The following is a 22,142-nucleotide window of genomic DNA, read 5'->3' as shown; positions in this document are numbered from 1 at the left end:
TCTGAGTCATTCAGAGATAAGAGGAAAGTATTGATCGGTGGACCAAACTGGACCACACAGCAGCAAAAATTGTAATGATGAAGGCCATCCTCCCCCAATTTCTGTGCCAAATTAAAAAAGGTCAATGCTGAGGCTTCGTTTAAGATGAAGAGCATGTTTTTGATGCCATAAATGAAAAGATCTTGATCTTCATCTAACATAACCCACTGAAACACAAACACGACAGATCAGATTTATGTTATTCTAGTTCAAACTTGAAAAAGAAGACACGAGAAAGAAGACATCTTTCTATGGCATGTTGAGCAGATAAGCTAAGGCCCTGATTTAGTTCACCTTGGTAATATACCTCTTGGTACAGCTGTCTCTTTAAAAGATGCTAATGTGTATTATTTTTAAATTATGTCCTTTTATTGTGATTTTGTGCGTAATTTATTTTATGGAATGTCCTTTATTTTGACCTTGAGTCTGAAATACAATTATGAAATGAACTGAACAACATTTCATTCAGGAGACCATGTGTTCTTCTTTATTAATCATTTTGGTCCCTATTAATGTATTTAATTTACTAATCAATTGGTTTATCTTTTGTTTTTCAGTAGTAAAAAAAAACACAGTTTGCTGATATATTTCTGTAATCACAGGATCGAACTAGGAAACAAAACACACTCAAAGAACTTTACTTTAAGTCCCCTGATTTAGCATTAGTACCATGTATAACCTTCAGTAAATGACGAATGGAACTTTAATGTAGTTGTCAGCGAATATTTGGACATTTGAAGTGTTTATTAAAGATCTAATATGTAACATTCCTGCATTAGAATGTCTAAAAACAACCTACGTCATATATATTTTGTTGAGTTGTGTACTTATATCATCCAGAATGTTTCCAACAATGTTCAAATAAATGATTCTAGGGAACAGGTTGTTTTCATTTGGTCGCCTGTTGCTATGACTTCTGGGAAATCTTCGGATGACATGTTAGAGAGTGAAGTCTGCAAACTTGAAACCTGAAACCATTAAACTTTAAAACATTGCATTGTGGATTCTGCCTAGGTCACAACAACTCCCATGATCCCTTGCAACTAATGTCATCTATTTTTTTTTTTGTTTGAGACCCCCATCTGCTCTGATGAAGAGATTAATAAATGCTTCAATCTGCCTGCAGCTTTTGAATCCATGTTCTGTATCTGAATTTGCTCCAGCACTTATCCTGATTTCCTTTGGACACATTTGAATGTCTTTGAATGAGTCCACAGTGTGAGCTTTGTGCTCTATGTCCTACTCTAATGCCCTATTTGGCATTGAAATCACACACACACACACACACACACACACACATACACACTTGAACCAACCCACTTAAAGTCCTTCGATCCCTTGTTCCCCTCCTATTATTCCCCCCGGATCACTTCGATTTCTGACAGGTGAGGAGGCTTTAATCCTTTAACAAGATCACCAGGAAGAGCCACGCCTCCTCAGCTCATGCTCAGTGACAGATCTGGGGTCAGTTAATTCATCCGAAGGGAAAGCGTTCCCAACTGAAGGGAAGGAGGTTGAGTTGGTCCTGTGTCAGGAATGGTCAGAAATGGGACAAAGGGAGAAACAGAGGACGTTCTCGACCCAACATCTGAAGTATGTTTATATTTTACAGTTTATTTGCACAAAGATAGATCATGTCATCAAGGACATAAACCAAACTAAACTGCTTTAATGGATAGTGTATGTGTGTGTGTGTGTGTGTGTGTGTGTGTGTGCACGTGCATGTGTGTGTGAGAACCAGCACTTCCATGCAAGTCCACCAAAAAGAGCCACTTAAGGGATTCTGAGGCAATTCAACACGTGAACAGCAATCACTGACACCAACACATTAACATACACGCACACACACATGTTCCCACAAATGGACTCAAGACAGGAGTGTCTTCCGCACAAACATAAACTACCGGTAAATGTTACTTTAATATCACAAATACTAAATACGCATCTCATCATGACACATTAGCATAATGACCTGAATACATACGAACAATAGAATTTGTTGCTTTAAATAAAGTCAGCATGCCCATCGGGGGATTCACTCTGGCGCTTTGAGAACATAACATTTTTTAAGTCATTTTTATTGGATCTCAGTTGTCACTACTTGGGCGGAAATTAAAGGGACTCCACACTGAGAAACAGAAAAAAAAATTTTTTTTCAATGACTAAAGTGATTTCACTCAAAACGTATCACGAAAACACACAAATTATTGTGATAAAGTGACTGAGAGAACATACGTTCTAAATCTTATCTGATGCACCACTCCTGTTGCTTTCATGTATCTCCTGATCATATTATATCTGTGGCTGGATCCTCAGCAGCACTGGGGGAGCCATCCTTAGACAAATTCTATATATTACCATATTCAGAAACTACCATACTGAAGCTGCACTGTAAGCAGCTCCAGCTATCCATGTTATCATATTCACATTTCATTCTATATACACTATGTCTTATTATTATAGTATCATGCCATTCTAGTGTATGAGTGAATGTGAAAAATGACGTACGATAATTATTTTGAGGTTTTGGGTTTCAGGTCTATTAAATTAACCATACTTAAACTAGGAGACACAGCAACGATTATTCATTAAGAAATGTTTTGGCTGAATCCGGAGCAGACGCTGGTGGTGTGCAATACACGAGGGTCTCAACCTGTTGAAACCACATTAAACACACGTTGAACCAACTGTTCAGGTCCTATTCAGTGACAGGTCCAGTCATTGTGATGATTTTTATTTACTGGATAAAAAATTGGGTTTTCATCAGGGTTAGCTGACTCTCAACAGGAGGCAGAGTGATGTTATGAGGGCCAACAAGGCTGACAAATGGTCGACCACAGCTCGACTTTAAACAAAATCTCAGCGTTCTGAGAATTCAACCCAAACAGACTTAATGTTGGTTTTGTGGAAACATACTTTGTTAATTCTGGCGATTGGGTTGTCAAACGGTAATGTTAGCAATACAATACAATACAAGGAGGGGAATGAATTATGATGTTAGCTGTTCTCTGACGGAAGCTAATGGGCTGTCAGGTATGTTGTATGTTGTTTGAAATATGGACCGATTTCCCACCCCTGGGTTCACTGGTTTCTGAACAATCAGGAATCAGTGAAGTGGAAACAATTGGTCAGATTCCCTACATTCATACGACTTCCAACCTCTAACACAGCTGTATCATATTTGATATTCCCACCCTTAGTGTGACAACAGAGGGAAATGGTGTGAATACAGTCTACTGGTCAGTCAAAGGTCGGGGTTTCAACATTGTCGGCTGCTTTTTCAAAATGAAAAGGTTGACAGTCTTCAGTTACATCTTCAGGAGCACAACGACCTTTAACAGTTCAGCATCAAGTGAAATCAATCTTAAACATTTTATCCTGTGTCATATGAAGTCTGTAAAGAGTGACAGTGTCAGTGTAAATCTTTGTTAATAAAACTAAGGTCTGTCACTGAGAAACAACAAGTAAACGAGACCTATTCAGAGACACACTCAGAGAAATTGATTTTCTTTTCTTCAAGTCTGCACACTTCAAACTCCCTTTTTTAATTTTAGCATCAATTCTATTTATTCACACCCTGAAATTACTTTCGGCACTGCCAAGGAAGAAGACACACACACACAAATACATACCCTGGGCTATGCACACATACAAATAGACAAACACACACACACGCTTTAGAAATAAGGGCTCATTCAGTCGAGCACACACACACTGACAGTGAGGCTGCCTCAGCTCTGCCAAGGCTGAAGAGGAAACCTGGCAAGAGCATACACTCGCTCAGCCTTGTGGCCGTGCTCTCTGCTGAGCTGCACTCAATCAAGATGCCAGTGGACGGCTGCGAGTAAAATGGCAGTTATGTGAGGAGCGTGTGCGTGTGTGTATGTGTGTTTGAGCACACACTTGTCAACCTATATAACAGTGGACTTCGGAGTTGTAACACTTCCACCAACAGGGGACTTGAAAGGCAACAGAGGATATATTTAAGGTTCCCTGTTGGACTTGCCTCAAGTCACGCTAGATCATGTCTAAAGTCTACTGGTTAACTGTGTTGTAAATGTTTGCCAAGAGGGGACCTGTAGATGTGTGAGTGTTAAAATTCATACTCAGCAGGCTGGGGCAGGAATTCTAAGGATCCATTCACACATGTTGTTTTAACACCCCTGCATAATGTGTGTGTGTGAGTGTGTGTGTGTGTGTGTGTGTGTGTGTGTGTGTGTTTGTGTGTGATACGTGCACAGATGGAGGGTGCTCTGGGTGATGAGCTGAGAGGCCACAATCAAAACACGAGAACAGAAGAATTACATTTTTATTCAACAACTAAAGGACTCATTTGATACAAAATTCATTACAAAAAACACACATTATTTTTAGAAAGTGACTGAGAGCATACAACTAAAACGATACTTTAAGCTTTTGTATTTTCCTTTTTTTTTGGCATTTTGAAGCAGACTTGGTCTACTTGCATGTGAGGATCAGTGTTTATAAGACAGTACTTTGTGGTTTTGCATGTTTTAGCTTTTTTACACCACCATTACTGGATAACCATTTTGCAAACCATGCTCCTGTGTTTTTCCCGCTGTTCTAGGCACCAACTTAACAAAAAGTGGGGCTCTTTTAAGCAATAAAATAAACAGTATAAGAATTATCCATTGATCCATCCATCTGTCCATCCGTCATCAACAAATCTAAATACTCCTATATCATAACACATACTCACAGAGTCCATATTGGCAAATTATGCTACAAACACTGATAAATGTGTGTCTCATTTCCAGAAAAACTCTGAACACAGAATATCTGAATGACTTCACCCTGTAAGGAGTTTTCCAAAAGCTCATTTTATTTTTTTTAGTGACCTTAAATGCCATTTACGCATGTACGGAAGGCCCTCTGCCTCGCTCCACGCTCTGATCCAAATATGCTCACTTGGCAACAGCCAGACTCAAGGCTTTCAAGTGGTAGTCCATAGACCAATCGGTGACATCATAGTGGCCACATCCACAGTTTTTTCTTTCTCACTTACAACTCCATCAGTTACCTGAGGGCAACCAGAGACCCAATCCAAATGTCCCCCTCTAAATTGGCGGACTTAGCTGATGTCACCTGATGAGTGTTTGAGCGAGAAAGGCTGCATGGGGCGGAAATAATGTATTAGGAATGGGAAAGCCCTTTTGGAGTACACATCAACACAGTCAGAGGTGTCAGTAAAACTAGAGAATCAGTGTTTTCCCATGATAACCCCATGTTTAATGTCACAACACCATGAAATGTGGGTATTCCCTTGGCCAAAGTCTGAAGAAACACAGACTTGCGTAACATGGCCATAAGGGGGTCAAAATGTACTGCAAGAGAGCACTGAACACTTTGACAGCAGGACAGCCCGAAAGCCTCGAAGACTTACTGGGAATGTACCACACTTGCAGACTCATGGACTCCCCCCCCTCAGGGGACCGGACCAGAATTTATTACAATTCACTGCGATAGGGGTGTGACATTGTACAACTTTCTTCTCAATGTCTAAAACAATAAATTTATTGAAATGTTACTCGAATCGTGTAGGCTAGAAATAAAATGTAACCACAACATGATATATTCAACTCACGGTCTCAAGCACTCACAGTATGTACAACTGGAGTCCAAGTCTGGAGGGTGGAAAATTGGATGCAGCCTTTGAGTCTGAGGGTGTAAACATGGAGCCAAGCTTTCCTCTTCAAGTTACCTCTGTGACCCAATCATCTGTTTGGTGTCAAACAAATCCTCCTTTCTCTGCTGCTGTCAGCTGTCACTTCAGCGTCTGACTGACCCTCCTAGACCCCAGTCACTTCTTGTTTCATCAGAGACACCTGTCCACATCACATCCATCCAAACCTTTCAGCAACTCTTCACTCTATCAGGGGAATATTCTTGTGCGGCTCATGGCGTGATTACCCCCATGAAATGATATCGTCACAATGAGGTCTTGTTGCCATTGTTCTACCAACTAGTGTCTCCTGATTGAAATGTAAAGTGTACATGATGTGTATGAGAAACTAAAACATGCAAACACACTGGTATGGTCCTCACTGGGTCAGGGTCATCTGCTCATATCACAGCTGTTCCTCCACACTTGACTCCTCCCGGGATGATGGAGGAAAAACGGGTGACACAGAGCAGAGGACAGAGAGAGGCGTTTTGAGGGCTCGTACTCCAGCATGTTCTCCAAGAGGTGAAAAAACTGGTGGTGCTCCGTCCCCTGTGACAACAAGTACTTCTGCAAAGGACACAGTTAAAAAGAGAAATGTGTTGTTTGAGGGAGTAAACGTGTCACTCGTGGTGAAACTTTGCACCTCAGCTCACCCTTAATGGTTTGCACTTGGCTTTCACGTAGCGCCCGGCCTTTGAGCACTCGTTCCAGTCGAGACGCCCACGGTGGAAATACTTCTGCTTTCTGTGAGGGAAAACTAACATTTATCAGGTAAAGTGCGTTTTCGCATGTGGTTGTGTGAAACCAACAGTGTACAGGAGTGTGTCACCTGCTCCTCTGGATCATTCTCTGTGGAAGTGGTCCCTGTAATATCTCCATCATAGCAAGATGCTCCTTATTGTCATGAGTCTATAAGTGAACAAAGACACAGTGAAGACAAGATCAAAATCCAATCTGAATGCACGCAGTATAAACACACTTGTGACCTGGTACAGTGTGAAGCCTTCGTAGTATTCGAACAGGATGCAGCCGATACTCCACACGTCACACGGGTGACTCCACCCCAGCTCTGAGGGTGAGAGAGGAGGGACACATCCCTCAAAAACAAGCACAGGACTGACAGCTCCTGGTTACTCCCAGGTCTAAATCAACATCTCTCACCCAGGATGACCTCTGGAGCTCGGTAGTGACGAGTGGAGATGACGACAGAGTGGTGTTCGTGGTCAAAGGTGGCGCTGCCAAAGTCAACAAGCCGCACCGTGGTGTCATTTATTCTCCTCTCATTGCACTTCTGGAAGAAGACAGAAGGAGAAACGTAACCTGGATATTTAAAGGGTAGTTCTACCTAATTATAAGTTGTAGTTATTAGTCGTAAATTGCAGTTTTGGCTATCATTTCTGTCAGTTATGAACACTCTACAGGTCTGGGAACAGAGCAGCAGCTCTAATGGCTAATGGCTGATCTCTAGCACTCAAACCAGCTATAAAGTAACCAGGATCATCTGTGTTGTGTGGCCTACAGAGTGTGTGCAGTAGAGACTTCTGCTGACCAAGCCAGCTTACTTTTGATTTAGATCCTGGATAACTTGAATAGAAATGAATTCTATCTTGTGGCTTTTCAAAACTTTCCAAAATTATCCATGGTTTTACAGCCACTTCTGTCACAATATAAGCTTATGGGAAAAGTCTTTTTTGGGCCCCAATGTATCACATGACGGTGTAATTACATGGGCACTACTACTACTAGGCTTGGTTTAGTCTCTGTACATCCATACATATGCCCCTGGTGTTCAAGGCAGGTAAGTGCATTTATTGACAGATGGATATAAATGCCACCACTGACATGAAAGCGGACCTAATGAAGTACAGTGACAAATGAGGGAGGAGGTTGGTCTGCCAGGTGTGTAGCCAGTTTAGTGAAAAACTTTATAAAATGATCTATGAACCACTGACGTTACGCATGCACTCTATGTTACGCTGCTTCCATAACAATATGTTGACTAAATATGCCGTCAAACATAGAAACAATTATTATTACACTGAGTCAGCTGATTAATTTTGCTACATCCTCTGGCTCACACTGCTGACGGTGTATCTGAAATCCTCCACAAAAGTGTACATTTTTCAAATCATAGTCCGGCAGTTGTGTGTGTGTTACCGGGCAGAGAAGCACAAGTTGTTGTTTTCACAGTGTGTTCAGACAGAATGTGAGATTTTTGGAGGCGATGTGACGAGATGCAAATTGATTCAGTGTGAAGAAGCTAACATCTGTACAGTTGGTACACAGACAGATTGACAGACATGTTGCTTTTGTATCTAAAATTTCATATTAAACACCATCTTTATGCTGAACCAAGCTAACAGCTCAGACCTGTAGCCTCAATTTTACTCTATAGACAGAAGAGTTTTATCGGCATTCTCGCTCGATTCAGCTTGAAGTGAATAAGCATTTTTCACTAAAGGTCAAAGTTTTTATTTAAAGTATGAAGTTGAACCAGTAATGCAGTCGAGGAAAACTGAAAAGCTGCTTTAAAAACAGGCTTTTGTTTTCTTACATCAAAATAAGCCTGGGTTACCTCCGCGTTCATTTAAAACCTGTGACCCACCGCTCATGTTTCATGCTCCAGATGACGTCTTTTCTGAGTTTGAAAATATTATTATGACTGACAGGAATGATGGACAAGACGATCATGCAATAACCCCTCAAGTTTTTAAAAAATGTATTTTTCTATTAATCATCAAAAAAGTCTCTCCACAGATGCCACACATTGTCACATGGAGGTAAGCAAACACAAGCCACAGTCGTCCTGGATTAAGATGTGTGCCTAAAGGAAACACATGTGGGTGGTTCACGGCTTCTGCTGAGCTAAATTTGCATCCAAATGGGCGACCACAAAGCAATCTCCCAGGTCGTTCTGCCTGCATTAATCCCTGCTTATTTAACATCCTGATTTTTGTTCGAGGCCCAGCCTTCATGCCTGCAGTTGTTACTGACCTTCTCAGCGTTGTATATGAGGGAGTAGTCTGAGTTGACAAAGAGGATGTTCTCAGGCTTCAGGTCGGTGTGAGTCAGCTTGTTGTCATGGAGAACTGCAGTGGAGACAGAGGAGGGGGGAGTAGATGAGATTTATCAGGAATGAGTCGACACCCTCGTCTGGTCGGGTTTCTGTTGGTTAAACTGTTAATAATCGTGATAGATGCCAGTTTGTCTGCTGAAATGTTGGTTTAATTAAAAATGCTGGAAACTCTGAGTGTGTGCTTTGTTTTTTAAGTTTTGTAGCATCAATGGTGCACCTCATAACAACATGCACCTAACAATACGGTAACACGCGATTTCTTTGTATTTCTTTTTTTAATTGTCTATAATAAAGCCATGCTGATAATTCATAACATTTTCAGAAGTCTGCATCACTACATGAACCAATCCACCAGAATGCAAAGTGTCTTGCTAAAGAGCATTTTGGCAGTAGCTCCAGTCATCAGTTCCTTAGATGACACCAGCCTCACCTACAGGTGGGAGACTGATGAACTGGTCACCTGGCGTGGACAAAACAACCTGGGGCACAGCACATTTAAGGCAGTGGAGACGGTTGTGTGGTTACATAAAGATCCCAGCGTCATCCGCCTCCATCACCCTGAGTGACTCCTCTGTCGAGACGTGTTGTTCTTTCCTCTTTTTGGACACGAACATCACTAAGGACCTCAATAGGGAGGTGAACATCGGGTCATCCACACCTCCTCCATCACTGCTGCTGCCGCTGCCAGGGACGAGGGCAGACTGCAGCGAATCGTTCACTCTGCTGAGGAGGTGATTGGCTGCATTCTGCCAACCCTGCAGGACCCTGAGGTGATCTTAGGAAGTTTTTAAGGTACTCCCCTCTGGTGTAAGAGGCCGGATCCATCAGGATCAAAATCTCTCTCCAGCATTTTTCTTCATGAACACTGCATGTTTCTGCAAATTTACATCAAAGAAGATCTATTTTGTTTTCTGATTTTGTGTTTTCCTTCAGTCTTTTAGAAAAGTTATTTGCATGAAAGATGTTTTGAAAGTAAAAAGGTCAAAGTCCACACTGACAGAAGCTGCTCTCTCCCACAGATAACAAGGCTCCTAAAACGCCTTGTTAACAGTGACAACGTGTCACACATTTGCATAATTAATGTCTAGCAGCTAGTTTGGCATATACAAATTAATCAAGCACAGCTGTGTATGAGATAAGTTTGAGCACTCAAGCATGTAGACCTATTCTAGTAGTAAACAAAAATAACATGTTTACTTCAACATACAAGTTTTCAACACATAAGGCCTAATATAAGATAAGAACACAGACCTTGGATTTGTATTTGGGACAGTGGTGATGCACTCAGAAACTGTGGGGGGCGCCAAATTGCACAAAATGCCAATTTCTACATAATGTTGCTTTAAGCAAATGTGCTTATAATAGATTTTTGATGAAAGAAATCAGGCGTATGAGTGAGTGCAACTTGATGTAGATCTTAGATCTGGTGATCTTCAATTATGGATAAGCAGTCATGTTTAAAAGTCAGTGATACAGGCCTTAAAGTCTGATATTTGATTTCACTTGAACCTGGTATGAGGACATAAAGAAGATCCTCTCCCGGTAACAGTCAGCCCCTGAATATCCACCTGGCTTGTTTGCTGCTGCACAAGTGGGACAGCTGTGAAATAATCGGCTTACAGTCATCATTGACATTGATCCGGAAGTACGGGAGAAAAAAGCAGAGTGGTACGGTTGATGTGGTGCATGTTGAACTCACAGCTGACAGCGTGGCAGATCTGGTGGGCCATGTGTCGGATCTGGTTCATGGGATAAGGCAGGAAGCTGTTTGCTTTCATGAAGTCGAAGGTGCTGAGAGCGAGCAGCTCGAAAGAGATGCACACGTGGCCGTAGTAGTTAAACCAGTCCAGCATCTGCACACAGTGACTGAAGAGACAAGAAGCCCAGAGATGAGATGTATAAGACAGGAGAAGAGTAACATCTTCACAATCTACTCACTGTCTGTTGGCCGGATCTCTCTCGCTGATCTTCTCTAGCACGTTGATTTCCAGTTTGGCTGCTTCTCTGTATTTCTCCAAGTTCCTAATGATCTTCAGAGCAACTCGACTTCCTCCTCTGCGTGTTAAAACACTGGGTTTGAAATATGTATTTAACATGTTCCATATCGGTCCATCTTTCATTATTACATGAAGCAATTTACCTGTTATGGTCCAAACATTGTACCACCTTCCCAAAAGTTCCCTCACCTAAAGTGTCGACTATCTCATCTGTAAGACAGACAGGGGTGGAATGTAACTAAGTACATTTACTCAAGTACTGTATCTAAAGTGCTACTTGACAGGACTGCTACACTGCAGATGAAACGATTAGTTGACTAATCAATTGATTTTAAAAAAAATGATGTCCACACTCTTTATCACTGTGTCGCCCCATTGTAAAGATTATTTCCTCAAATCGATTCAACATGTTTTGTTCGCATGGATAAGAAAAAATCGAAACACATAAACATTATGTGTCCAGCAGAAATAGTCGGTACAAACAAGACAAAAATAAACTGTTTATGATAAAAAAGAGTCTTTATGGGAAATTACAAAATGATTTCTGTGAGCGCTCCAGATTATTCTTGGGCAAAAACAAAAACAGACAAAAAAACTTTCATCCATTTCAAAGTTCCAGTTTCACAGATGTGTGTATTTGCTGCTTCTTCTTTTAATAACTTTAAATTTACTTTTTAAATAGTTTTAAGTTTAAACTCTTGGACTCCACTAATGAAGACTCATCAGAGAAGTGCACTGGAGCCGACTAGAGTCACTTGTTTGATGCAACTTGACTAGACAGAAAATAAATGTCTTGGGACTCAACTCGAGACCTAATGACTCAAATGACTCAAATGACAAGTCTGTGATCCTTTGATGTTTTCAGTTCAGTTTTAGATTTTTGATTGGGATGACATGAAGAAATTAAGAAGCTTTTATAAAGCTATTTATGTCTATTTGATCATGTTTATCTGATAGAATATCAATAATGATAACACAAATTGAATTACTTTTTTGATCAGGCACTGTAAAGACAGCAGACTGTAGGTCAGACTTCAGTTTCCTTGGTGGGAAAAAAGTTACTTGACTTGCCGAGGTAACAAAGACTGCAGCTTGAAAACTGCTGGAGTCACATGTCTGAGACAGACTGAGGTCAAGTTAAAGCTGGAGTGTTTTACAGTATGAGGGCTGTCAACACTTCACTGTTACCTACATCTGTCTTCGAGGACGTCTCCACTCTTGTAGATTAGGTGGCCGTTCTCAGTGTCCCTCTCGTTGTCCTCTGCAGCCTCATCGCTGCTCCGCTGGAGACAAAGACAACTGAATTTGCGACAGAGGAGAAATCTGGGCGGCGAGCGACCTGCCTCTGTCCGGTTCTTCATTGTCTAACTAAAGACAGGGTGGCCTGAAGGGCAAAGGTCATCAGCGGGATTTACCCTTGACTGTGACGATGCATTCAAAGTCACATGCAGATACAAACAAATCTGCACTTCAAGACACTTCATCAAATGCAGCCCGTTTCTTTAAAACCGCAGACTCTTCTAATGCAGCCGTGATCAAAACAATCCTGATGACCTGAGGTTGTTCTAAAGGAGGTTAATAAGAAATGTCAAATGACTTCTGGCCTCTTTGGAAAAGCTGAGGCTCTATTTCCATCCGCACTCTGAGACTGTTATTAATATGAGAAGCCCAGCAAGTGCTGAGGAGACACTTGCTGCAGGACGGGGGCCGCGAAATAGACGAGCGAGTGACACATAAAAAACACGCACTCAGTCTCCATGTGATTTGTTGTTCGACGACTGAGGAGCTTAAAGAGAAAATAGCAACCGGGTGCAGGTGGTTTCGAGTCAGAGGTTGACGTGATGCAGAGGTGGTGACAGAAAGGAGCGAATGCAAGCACAGAAAATGGAGATACTCACAGAGAGGCAGAGGCAAATACAGTCCAGAAAGCCTTTATAGAGGGAGTACAGCTCTGTCTTTCCCATTATTCAGCAGAGCCACTCAGAGATGAGCTTGTGTGGAAGAGGAGATGATGGAGGGAGGTTGTTGTAAAGGTGAAGGCAGGTGAAGCAGCAGCAGGAAAACTGGTCGACGAGGAGTTTAGGAGAACAACAGGACGACTGAGGACGGGAGAATGGAGTATTAAAGCGAAGGCGCAGAAAAACTAGAGAGCGTGGAGATGTGACAAAGTAAAAAATAGCTTGCGGCGTTGTCAGCGTAAAACCAGAGGTAACGGAAAGACACAACTACAGACAACAAGAAAAAAACACCTTAAGACGAATAAAGAGGAGTGAGCATCAAACAGCGGCGAAAAGCGTACAAGAAAGCGAGCGCACTAGACAGAAACAGAAAGTGACAGACAGAAGTGAGACGGAGGAAGGGGGGAGGACAGACAGCGCAGAGACAGACGCTAATAATAAACTTTTGGTCACAACCCCCTGAGAAAGTCTTGAGAGGAGAATCAAGATGTGGCGAGGGGGAGCGACGCAGGGGAGATCCAGTTTCACTCAACTCACTTACACTCCCTCCTTACACCTCCTTAACCTCCGCAATAAGTTTTGCCACACCTGTCCTGCTCTGCACGCCACGCATACCTTTCAATATACAGTGCGTGCTTTCCTTACAGAAATAACCGACACGGCTCTGATCAAGCGTTTATTTTGTAGGTCAGAGAGACATGACTTGAACGGGGGGGGCACGTTTTGGCGTTCATTTCATTGCAAAGGAACATGAGGGAATGTCATTATAAAAATATTAAAACTATAAAAACAGTTAAAATGTTCATCTGAAATCGCATTTAGTTGATAAAACCTGTAGCAAAAGGGAACAATTATGTAAAACAAGACATTTAATTGTATAAAACAGGTAAATAATAATGAATGAACTCAATCAGGTCAACAAGACAAACCAGTAACAAATACACCAAACCAATATCTAGTCAGTCACAAAACATTTGATTTCTATAGAGCTGCAACAATTAATCGATTGGTTGTCAAATATTACATTAATTGCAGACTATTTTGATAAACAATTCATAGTAAACGTCTAAAATCTCTTTAAGCTTCTTAAATGTGAATATTCCCTGGTATGAAGACATTAGACAACATCTGGGAAACACTGATCATCTTTTTACACCACTTTCTGTCAACGTTCTAAACCAACCAACTAATCAAGTAAATGGGAAATCAATCGACGGATTAATCGACCATGAAAGTACTTGTTGCAGCCCCCAGACTTTTAAAACTTTTTTTTGTTATATGTTTTAAGTGAACACAGGCAATGTCAGAAACAGCCAAATAATCTACTATCAGGCTGAACAATGATGTTTGTTTTAGAGGCTTGTGAGGACTTGAGTGACTGTGAACGCGTCATGGTGTCAGCTGCCCCTTCTCGTAGTCGGGCCCGGGTAAAATCGATATGTCGCCGTATGGCTCATCCTGCTCCGCGCGTAACTTCCTGGCCGATAAGCTTTCTACAGACGAGACACAGACATGAACTTAAAACATCCACTTGGTAATGGAAACCACGCTAAAAGATACAGGGGGAAAAAGTCAACAAAAATAAACTGGTTTAATTATCAATATTCAGTTATTTTTCTATGAATTGTGGTACATGAGGCGAGACATTTGAATCATTAGTTCTGTAAAAGAGAGGCCAACAATGTCCCTCAGCTCTTTCGCTGAAAGTCAGATCTCATAATTCACAGACCGCCACATATTGATTAAAGAGCTTCCTCTGGTGTTGATCCTCCAACATTAACAAGATTTCAACATGAGTGATGGGATGATTCGATGAAGACTGAAACTGAAGCCTCACCCAGGAGCCTCTGAAAAATGTTGCTGACAGTTCTGCGGTCGACCTCTGGCGGCAGGAGAGACTGAAAAAGCACAGGTGTCATATCATGTCCAGCCAACTCCGGCAGCAGCCTGTACACACACACAAACACACATGTCCACATGAGGTTGCCTCCAAACTGCACCACTCAGCTCCGAGTTTCTCCTGGTGATCCTTGCGTTCACTGTCATTACCGAGGGGACTCTGCAGCAGGCGTTTCCAGCAACTCCTCCAGCACCTCTGGGATGTCCTGCAGTGTAGAAACAGACCTGGAGACAGGAGATCTGACAACGCACACGCACACACACACACACACACACACACACACACACACACACACACACACACACACACACACATATAAAAGTGGACAGCTTTACGCCTGTCACAATTGGCCCCTTGTGATCAGATCTCAGTTCCTATCTTTATGTATAAAGTTTGCCAAATTAGAAAGAACACACAAGTTAAGACATTGCTGCAGATAGCGTTTCACATTGTTTATAAAGTTTCTCTGAACTCATGTATCCACAAATTTGAAGGAGTCTGGTGACTTTCTCCAGGGGCATCAAAGAAGATGCTATATCTGTTACTGTTTACAGTATGCGTAGAATTTGACATGTTTACAGTCAATAAAATGTTGCTTGTTACGTACCTTTCTGTCTCGGGTGTGAACATGGGGGAGATCTCTCGAGACGCCTCCCTTTGATCGGAGCCCTCCAGTGGCAGCGAACCATGACCTGCACACACACATTTGTGGACGCTGGCTTATTCCCTGGAGGCTTGTTGTAACCCCTAGCCATAAGTGATACATGCCTAACCCAAACCTCTGACCCCAGCCTCCCCACTCAGACCGCTGAACGCAGCTGCAGCGAAACACATTGAGGGCGACAATTTCACTCCCAGTTAAACACAAACGAGCTGCTCCCTCCTCCTCCTCCCTTAGTGCAGCATCGTGTGTTTTTACACAAGGTTTACCTGAGAACTCCATCATCATCTCAGATTCTGCCACATCCCTGGAGACCTGTGTTCACACACAGACGCACACACATTCATAGTTTTTTCATTTTGTGATATTTCACCCAGCAATAAAACAACTTCACAGACATCCACATAAACAAACATGCTGCCACACCTCCTTGGAGCTAAACTCAAGTCTCTCCGACTCTCTCTCGGCCGCCTCAGCCGCCTCGACCATCTCTCTTTCCTTCTCAGAGTCAGTGGACTCGGCCCCTCGCTCCCCGACCTGCAGGTCCGAGCCTGAGAGAGGCGCCACGGTTGCAGACCGTCTCCATAGCAACTGCACCTCTTCAGGCAAGACTGCAGGGGAAAAAATAGCTTTGAGGTTTAATTATGAAAGGTTATCTGAGTCACATCCATGAAAATAGCAGTAGACCCAGAAAAAAGCTGATGTAAAGCTGATGTTTGTTTACATTTTATATCTGTATATGATAAACAATAATATAGAAAGAGAGTCAGATTAAGTTTTATAGTAGAAGCAGTATCATTTAAGGCTGTTTAAAAGTATTGTGTTTGTTTATTTTTGCTCAAAAACAATCTTTGTTATCTTCAGTGAACACTATATATCACACATTCTGCTGAATTCCACAGATTTTCAGTCTGGATCACCACTGACAACTGTAAAATAAAAAAATAAAAAATAAATCTGCAGATTTGGTTTGGGCATGATAATTAGCAAATGCTAGTATGCTAGCACAGTTAACAAACATGCTAAACATCAGGTTAACCTTGTCGTTGTGAGCATTTAAGCATGTTAACATTGAATACATATGACAGATTGAAGGTAAGATTAATACTTCATGTAAGGCCCAACAATTAAAGGACCAGTGTGTAGAATTTAGTGGGATCCAGGCGTGTGGTTGCAACCAAGAAACTCCTGTCTAATCACACAAAAGGCCAGTGTTTGTTTTGTCCGCTCTGGGCTACAGTAGAAACATGGCAGTGGAACATGGCGGACACTCAATATAAAAGGTTCATTCTAAGGTGACTAAAACACAAGGATTCATAGTCTAATGTGATTATATGCTAATGAAAACATAATTATGAATGACACATTGCATTTCTGCCCTCATTTCCTACACAATGCACCTTTCAAACATAAATAATCATTAGTTTTGTGTTTGCTCTTTGCACAGAGACTAATCTTGAAAGGCTATAATGCCCGAACACACTTGCAGTCCTCCCACACAGGTGTTTCCACTCATGTTTCCTGATTAGATCTCATCAGAAGACTGCGTGGCTCATTAGCACCGCCTCATTTTCATTTCTATTCCAGTGTCACAGTAGGCCACGACAATGTTACAGTGAGCCGGCAGGAGCAATCAAAACTGAAGCAGCTAAATGGAATTCATTCATTTTATTATTCACATCTGCGTCATGTCAAAATGTCTCCTGTGGAAAAAAAGGACGATAAGCAGTTTGGTGACACATCATTTTCAGCATCCCAACTTCAACACGAGCAGAGGCTGAATCCGCCAGACGGATAGAAAACACCTGTGTGAGTGAGCACAGCCTTTAACTGATTTAGCTGGCTGGTTTTGGGTGCAGTGATGTCTTCATTTTGTTTACAGGTGTGTTACTGACAGGTGCAGGGGTTGTTGAGGAGCTCAGCAGCAGGTATCATCCTGTGGGAGGGAGGCGGCAGGAGAAGCAGACGTCCGGTTTCAGCTTGAGGGTTGTCGATCTGTTCCCGCAGTGTCTCCTGGGGGAGCTGCGTCACCGGGTCGAAGAAGATCAACTGCCTCTTCCCTCTCCTCCTCCTGGTCTCCACCTCAGCAGGAGGCACATCCTGTGAGAGGTGAAGGTACAGTAAAGTAAATACACTAGAAATTTCCTCCAGCTGTCAAATGTAATCTGGGTGCCACTTTTTGAAATGGCACCTTTCATTATGGGTTTCTAAGTTGTAACTAATGGCTTTTTAATGCTTTTTAGATAAGATATAAACTGAAAGTAAGAAGGTTCGGGTTGCCAGGTTGTGAAACAATCCCTATTGCTGGTGTTATATTTCTTTGTACTCAACTCTTTTATTTAGTCCCACCTACAGACCTTCAACCACTGGACCACAATCCAATTCATAATAATGTATAAATAATTAATAAGTACAGGTGAAAGCATGATGGACTTCACTGAACAACCGTTGTTAATTATTCATCAGTGTTTCTACCACTGCAGGCTTAACAGGTAATGAAAATGTAAGACTCCTTTTATAAATGCGACTTTCTGTTTATGTGTTTACGCATCATTTTTAATGTATGTACCTGTGTGTTTTCCTTGTTATACTTATCCAATCTGCCTTCTAGTGGAGTTGACCACTTGAATTGTTGTGATGATCCACATTTTTCTTGCTACTGTCGAAACTTTCATTTGTATAGTTTATTCTAGATCATTTTTGGGTGTTTTTTATAATCAGCCTGGGCGGATTTTGAGCAGTTTTTGGGTTGGAAAACATCAAACCAGTCTGGCAACACTGCTGGCACCTCTGACTCCAGACCGGGTCTTTGGCCTTCCTTTGATGCAGATGGTGTGGAAGGGAGGACGGGCACAGAAACGGGGGTCAGCTGGTCTGTCGGGGTTCCAGGCTTCACCTCTGACTGGCCTGGCTCCTCCTCCGGCAGCAACATGGCGTCTTCACTGGAGAGAGTGGTGGGCTGTAATCTGACATGGGTAGAAAACACAGTCAGTGTGCGCTTGTGTGGATGTGCATGTGCTGAAGTTTTCAGGTACATCTGGATGATTTACTCAATAGTGGATCCTGTGAGCTCTTTGGTCGCGTCTTTAACCGGCTCTGCCTCTCCTCCACCCCTTTCCATCTCCATCTCTTCCTCTCCAGGTGTCACGCCTTCCCTCGGTACCTCCAGATCCCCTGTTTAACAAAGGGTAGAGGAAGAAGAAACACAACTACCACTACCTTTTCCCTGTTGTCTCATAAGAGAAAGGAGCTAGTAGTTAAGCCTCACACCTTCTGTAAATCCATCAGTTTGGGACAGGAGAAAGTCAATGGTCTCTGGATGCTGATCGATGAGCTCCACACCCTCAAACTAGCAGAGAGAAGAATAAGAGAAGATAGATGCCAGAGGAAATCAGAAATACCAATGTCTTTGTAGGAGGTTCTTTTTGACAGCTGTACCTCGGCAACAGGGAGAGCAACAGGCTCCGTCTCTCTCAGAGTGATGGTGTCCGGAGGTGCCGTGATGCCTGCGTGAGAAATATGAACTAGATCAACAATTTCAACAGCTACACACACAGAAATCAGCAGGAGAGGAAGCAGCTAATCAAGACGCTATTAGAGCGCACTCTTCTGCTGAGTGAAACCCAGCCACACTTCCTGACACCGCTGCATCAGACTCAGCCAATTACGAGGATGTTGTTGAAGGCAGTCCGCCCTGACCTGACCTGCAGCATCTCTCTGCCACAGGATGTGCTGCTCTGTACCTCTGCCTCCACCTGCAAACTTTGAGCTCTCTGTTCCTGCAACCTGTTGGTATCTCTGTGCACACAAGCTGACATTCCGTACATTTCTGGACACGTTTGCATACGTCTGTCTGTAAAGCTGCACAGATGATATTAAATTAAAGTGGATCATCAGATGATTAGTGCAGGTATTTTGTGTTTTTCTCCACTGGGAGGAAGATTCTTCTAATGTCTGTTTATCTGTCTCTCTAATACGGTAAATGGAAAAAAACATGTAGGTGGAGCTGTCAAATTAAAAAAAATCTCTATAAGAAAATCTCTATAAGCATGTAGGGTCTGCATGTCACTGTGCAAAGACGCCTCCTTTTCATCCCATCTCTACCTGTATTAAGTACTTTTATGTCATCACGGTGCATCAAGTCATCCTACCACTTTGTAGCAGAGCAGCAGCATCAGAAGCAGCTGGACGGGTCAGTTCAGGATGTTCGGGAGAGGTTTCTCTCAAATACTCTCGAGTCATCTGAGAGACACAGAACAGGCAGAAGAGACGTATTTCTATCATGTTAAGAGTATGTCCAGCTGTATCTTCACTACATAGCTCTCCTTGCGTGTGTATTTACGCACCTCTATCAGTTTAGCTGGACTGGGCATAGCATCCTTCATGTACATCACCCCAAATAAAGGGTCTGGAGCTCCTTCTGTCTCCTCCAGGAAAGACAGGGCATCAGGGTTCTCCAGAGATTGTCTGAGAGATAACAGGAGTCGAAGAGGTGAGAAACAGGAGTAGTTTTGTGTCATAGGTTCAAACAAATGTGTGAGCAGCTGTTCTCACCTGCTTTGGTCATCGATATCAATTTTCTGTGACGTCCTCTGTTTCACCAGCTGGCCAACAATGGACTGAAGCTCGTCTGGAAGGACACGAGGTCAAGAACAAACACATTTGACTCAGTATCACCTACCTCAAAAGTGTTGACAATTTACCAGATAATTCATTTTTACCCAGGAGAATGGCACACTGTCGGTGGTAGACGACGACGATGCCATACTGGAGCTGGGAGGAGAGGTAGAGGGAGAAGCGAGGTCGTGGCAGACCGGGCTGAGGCGGCGGGACCTGCTCCAGCACGTAGTCCATTGATGTCATCACTGTACGGGCATTAGATTTATTGTAACTCGACACATTTCGGCCCAATAGGTGATAATACTGGTATCATTTCTTACCAAGTGCTTTTGACGTTGACTTTTAGGAAATCCCGGCGCGGAACTCTGATGCCTTTCGTAGCAACAAGCCTGAAACAGACACAGGGCTGTGATGTTTTACTCATCAGGGTATAAAAGTATAATGTGTTTTAATATTCTGTAACTGGTAAAGCAATTAAATTCAAATGTAAATCAATACATAAATGTATGTATAAAATGCACCAGTGAAACCAGTGCAAAAAGCTGCTTAAACCTGTCTACAACAAAATAATCCCATCTGGGCTTTGCACAAGGACAAATGAAATGTTGTGTTTTTGTTCTAAACAAATCTGTATTTTTGTCTTGCTATTTTCTATTATCTACAATTAAAACAGTACAGAAAAAAAATATCCAAAAGACAATATTTGCCTCCAAAATGTTGGGAAGAGGAAGTATAAAGTCACAAACTCAAGTAACAAATAGCTCAAAAGTAAAGTTCTTGAGTAAATGTACTTAGTTACATCATCATCTATCACTGCTTAATTTTGTTCACTGCCAAATTTGAATTGGGAAAATGAGGAAACACATCAAATAACTCCAAACCCACCTGCACCTGTCTTTTCCATGTGACCTTTGACCTTAGCTTCAAAGCTGTTGACTCTTTAAAGCGAACTTCAAACACTTCAGCATGTTTTTTAGGCTTCAGCGTACATGCTGCCACATATTTGTTTACTTTGCCACAGATGCACCTGCACTCTGGGCGCAACAAAAGTGTCTCTGGATTATTTGGTGGAGAAGCTGGAATCTAGGTTTTAAAAGTTATCGGGTGATTTACTGAAATGTCCTTTCCCCTGAGAATAAAGGAAGGTTGAGACATTAACTTAATTCAAACAGCTTTGATTTTATAATGAAGGTGTTTCTGACTTTTGAGCAACGATGGTCTTTGAAAAAGTACAGAACAGGTCAGCTCTCAGATAACAAACCAGCAGAGGTTGTAAGCAGATCTAAAAAATAAAAAAAAAACCTCATAATCAAAAACACAATCTGATAGACCTTATCAATAATCAGCTAATAATACAGTTAATACCCCACTGTGGAGAGTAACTATATACATTTATTCAGGCAGAGCCCTTACATGAAATACTGAGGTATTTTTCTGGCGCCTATTTTAATTTGATTCTATATTTCTGAGGAAAATATTCATATATTTAGTCTAACTCCATTACAGTTGTGTGATAGCTGCAGATGCTAATAACTTAGCAGGTGTAAATTATAAGTACGTTCAATGAGCATGTTATTGTTCTACAGTAAATTAAAGCACCCAACAACATATTTCGGAGAGATGGTCTACCTTATAAAACGTAAGTAAATTTGTGAAAGCAGTGGGTTTTTTTATGTCGTGTTATAGCTACCTGTAAGCAATCTAAATGTCTGCTAACAGGTAAAACCTGATTAATATTAAGTGTACAGCTCCAGATTATTACTCACCAGATTGTAGAGAAACATCCTGTATGACGCTTTAAAACTGTCGGGTAGTAAAACATCTCAGCAATTCTTTCCGATAATCAATAAGATTGTTGGTGAGGTCTGATAGATGAAGGTTATCGGTCTACATCAGGACGGAGCTCCTGCACCAGAAGATCAATCAGTGTCGGTCCGCTTTCTTATGTTTGAGGCCCGCTGATTGGTCAATCTGAGAGCAGCAGTGAAGTGCTCTTTGTTCCCATTTACACGTTAACGCATCACTAATAATCACCCGTGTGTTCAATTAATATCGTTTCTGGACTGAACCACTCTGTATAGTAAATACTTGATTACTTTTGTTGCTTAAAGTATTTTTGATGTTAATAATCTACCTGCAGGCTTAAATGCAAGACTTTCTCTTGTAACTGTAGGGAAGCCCATTACTGCCAGTTTAAGGACATTT

General features: G+C 41.9%; 2 protein-coding genes across 3 annotated transcripts; both read right to left on the bottom strand.

The window, feature by feature from the left end:
* Positions 1-4,466: 4,466 nt before the first annotated feature.
* Positions 4,467-13,161, bottom strand: clk2b (CDC-like kinase 2b). Of its 2 annotated transcripts, none has more exons than XM_030395273.1 (11): positions 12,697-12,811; positions 11,991-12,182; positions 10,942-11,008; positions 10,740-10,856; positions 10,501-10,667; positions 8,720-8,814; positions 6,887-7,016; positions 6,712-6,794; positions 6,555-6,634; positions 6,379-6,469; positions 4,467-6,292 (listed from the first exon to the last, which is right to left on the bottom strand). In XM_030395273.1, exons 2-11 carry the CDS (start codon positions 12,157-12,159, stop codon positions 6,116-6,118), a joined length of 1,176 nt encoding a protein of 391 aa, XP_030251133.1. In that variant the 5' UTR covers positions 12,160-12,182; positions 12,697-12,811; the 3' UTR covers positions 4,467-6,115. The 2 variants fall into 2 exon arrangements, with proteins under 2 accessions (XP_030251133.1, XP_030251134.1); XM_030395274.1 differs by having other exon boundaries at positions 6,031-6,292; positions 11,991-12,081; positions 12,697-13,161.
* A 258-nt stretch (positions 13,162-13,419) lies between these two features.
* Positions 13,420-21,868, bottom strand: LOC115567749 (meiotic recombination protein REC8 homolog). The gene is given in 18 exon segments (XM_030394598.1): positions 13,420-14,249; positions 14,594-14,703; positions 14,806-14,895; positions 15,264-15,348; positions 15,587-15,632; positions 15,744-15,928; positions 17,213-17,417; positions 18,106-18,283; positions 18,368-18,491; positions 18,588-18,666; positions 18,756-18,823; positions 19,469-19,559; positions 19,664-19,784; positions 19,872-19,947; positions 20,039-20,171; positions 20,173-20,182; positions 20,258-20,326; positions 21,704-21,868. Coding segments are annotated over 18 exon segments (1,830 nt in total). The 5' UTR covers positions 21,760-21,868; the 3' UTR covers positions 13,420-14,145.
* Between the last annotated feature and the right edge of the window lie 274 nt (positions 21,869-22,142).

The sequence above is a fragment of the Sparus aurata genome, chromosome 17, assembly GCF_900880675.1.
Source record: "Sparus aurata chromosome 17, fSpaAur1.1, whole genome shotgun sequence".
In the NCBI taxonomy this organism is placed as follows: domain Eukaryota; kingdom Metazoa; phylum Chordata; class Actinopteri; order Spariformes; family Sparidae; genus Sparus; species Sparus aurata.
The sequence above is the reverse complement of the archived record's forward strand: the minus strand, read 5'-3'. Positions and strand labels throughout refer to the sequence as shown.

Excerpts from the sequence above, each read along its gene's own strand:
- clk2b (XM_030395273.1), bottom strand. The coding sequence starts at position 12,159 with ATGAAGAACCGGACAGAGGCAGGTCGCTCGCCGCCCAGATTTCTCCTC. Across the intron at positions 11,009-11,990 it reads AGACGTCCTCGAAGACAGAT|ATGAGATAGTCGACACTTTA; the intron begins GTAGGTAACAGT and ends TCTGTCTTACAG. Across the intron at positions 6,293-6,378 it reads CCAAGTGCAAACCATTAAGG|AAGTACTTGTTGTCACAGGG; the intron begins GTGAGCTGAGGT and ends TGTCCTTTGCAG.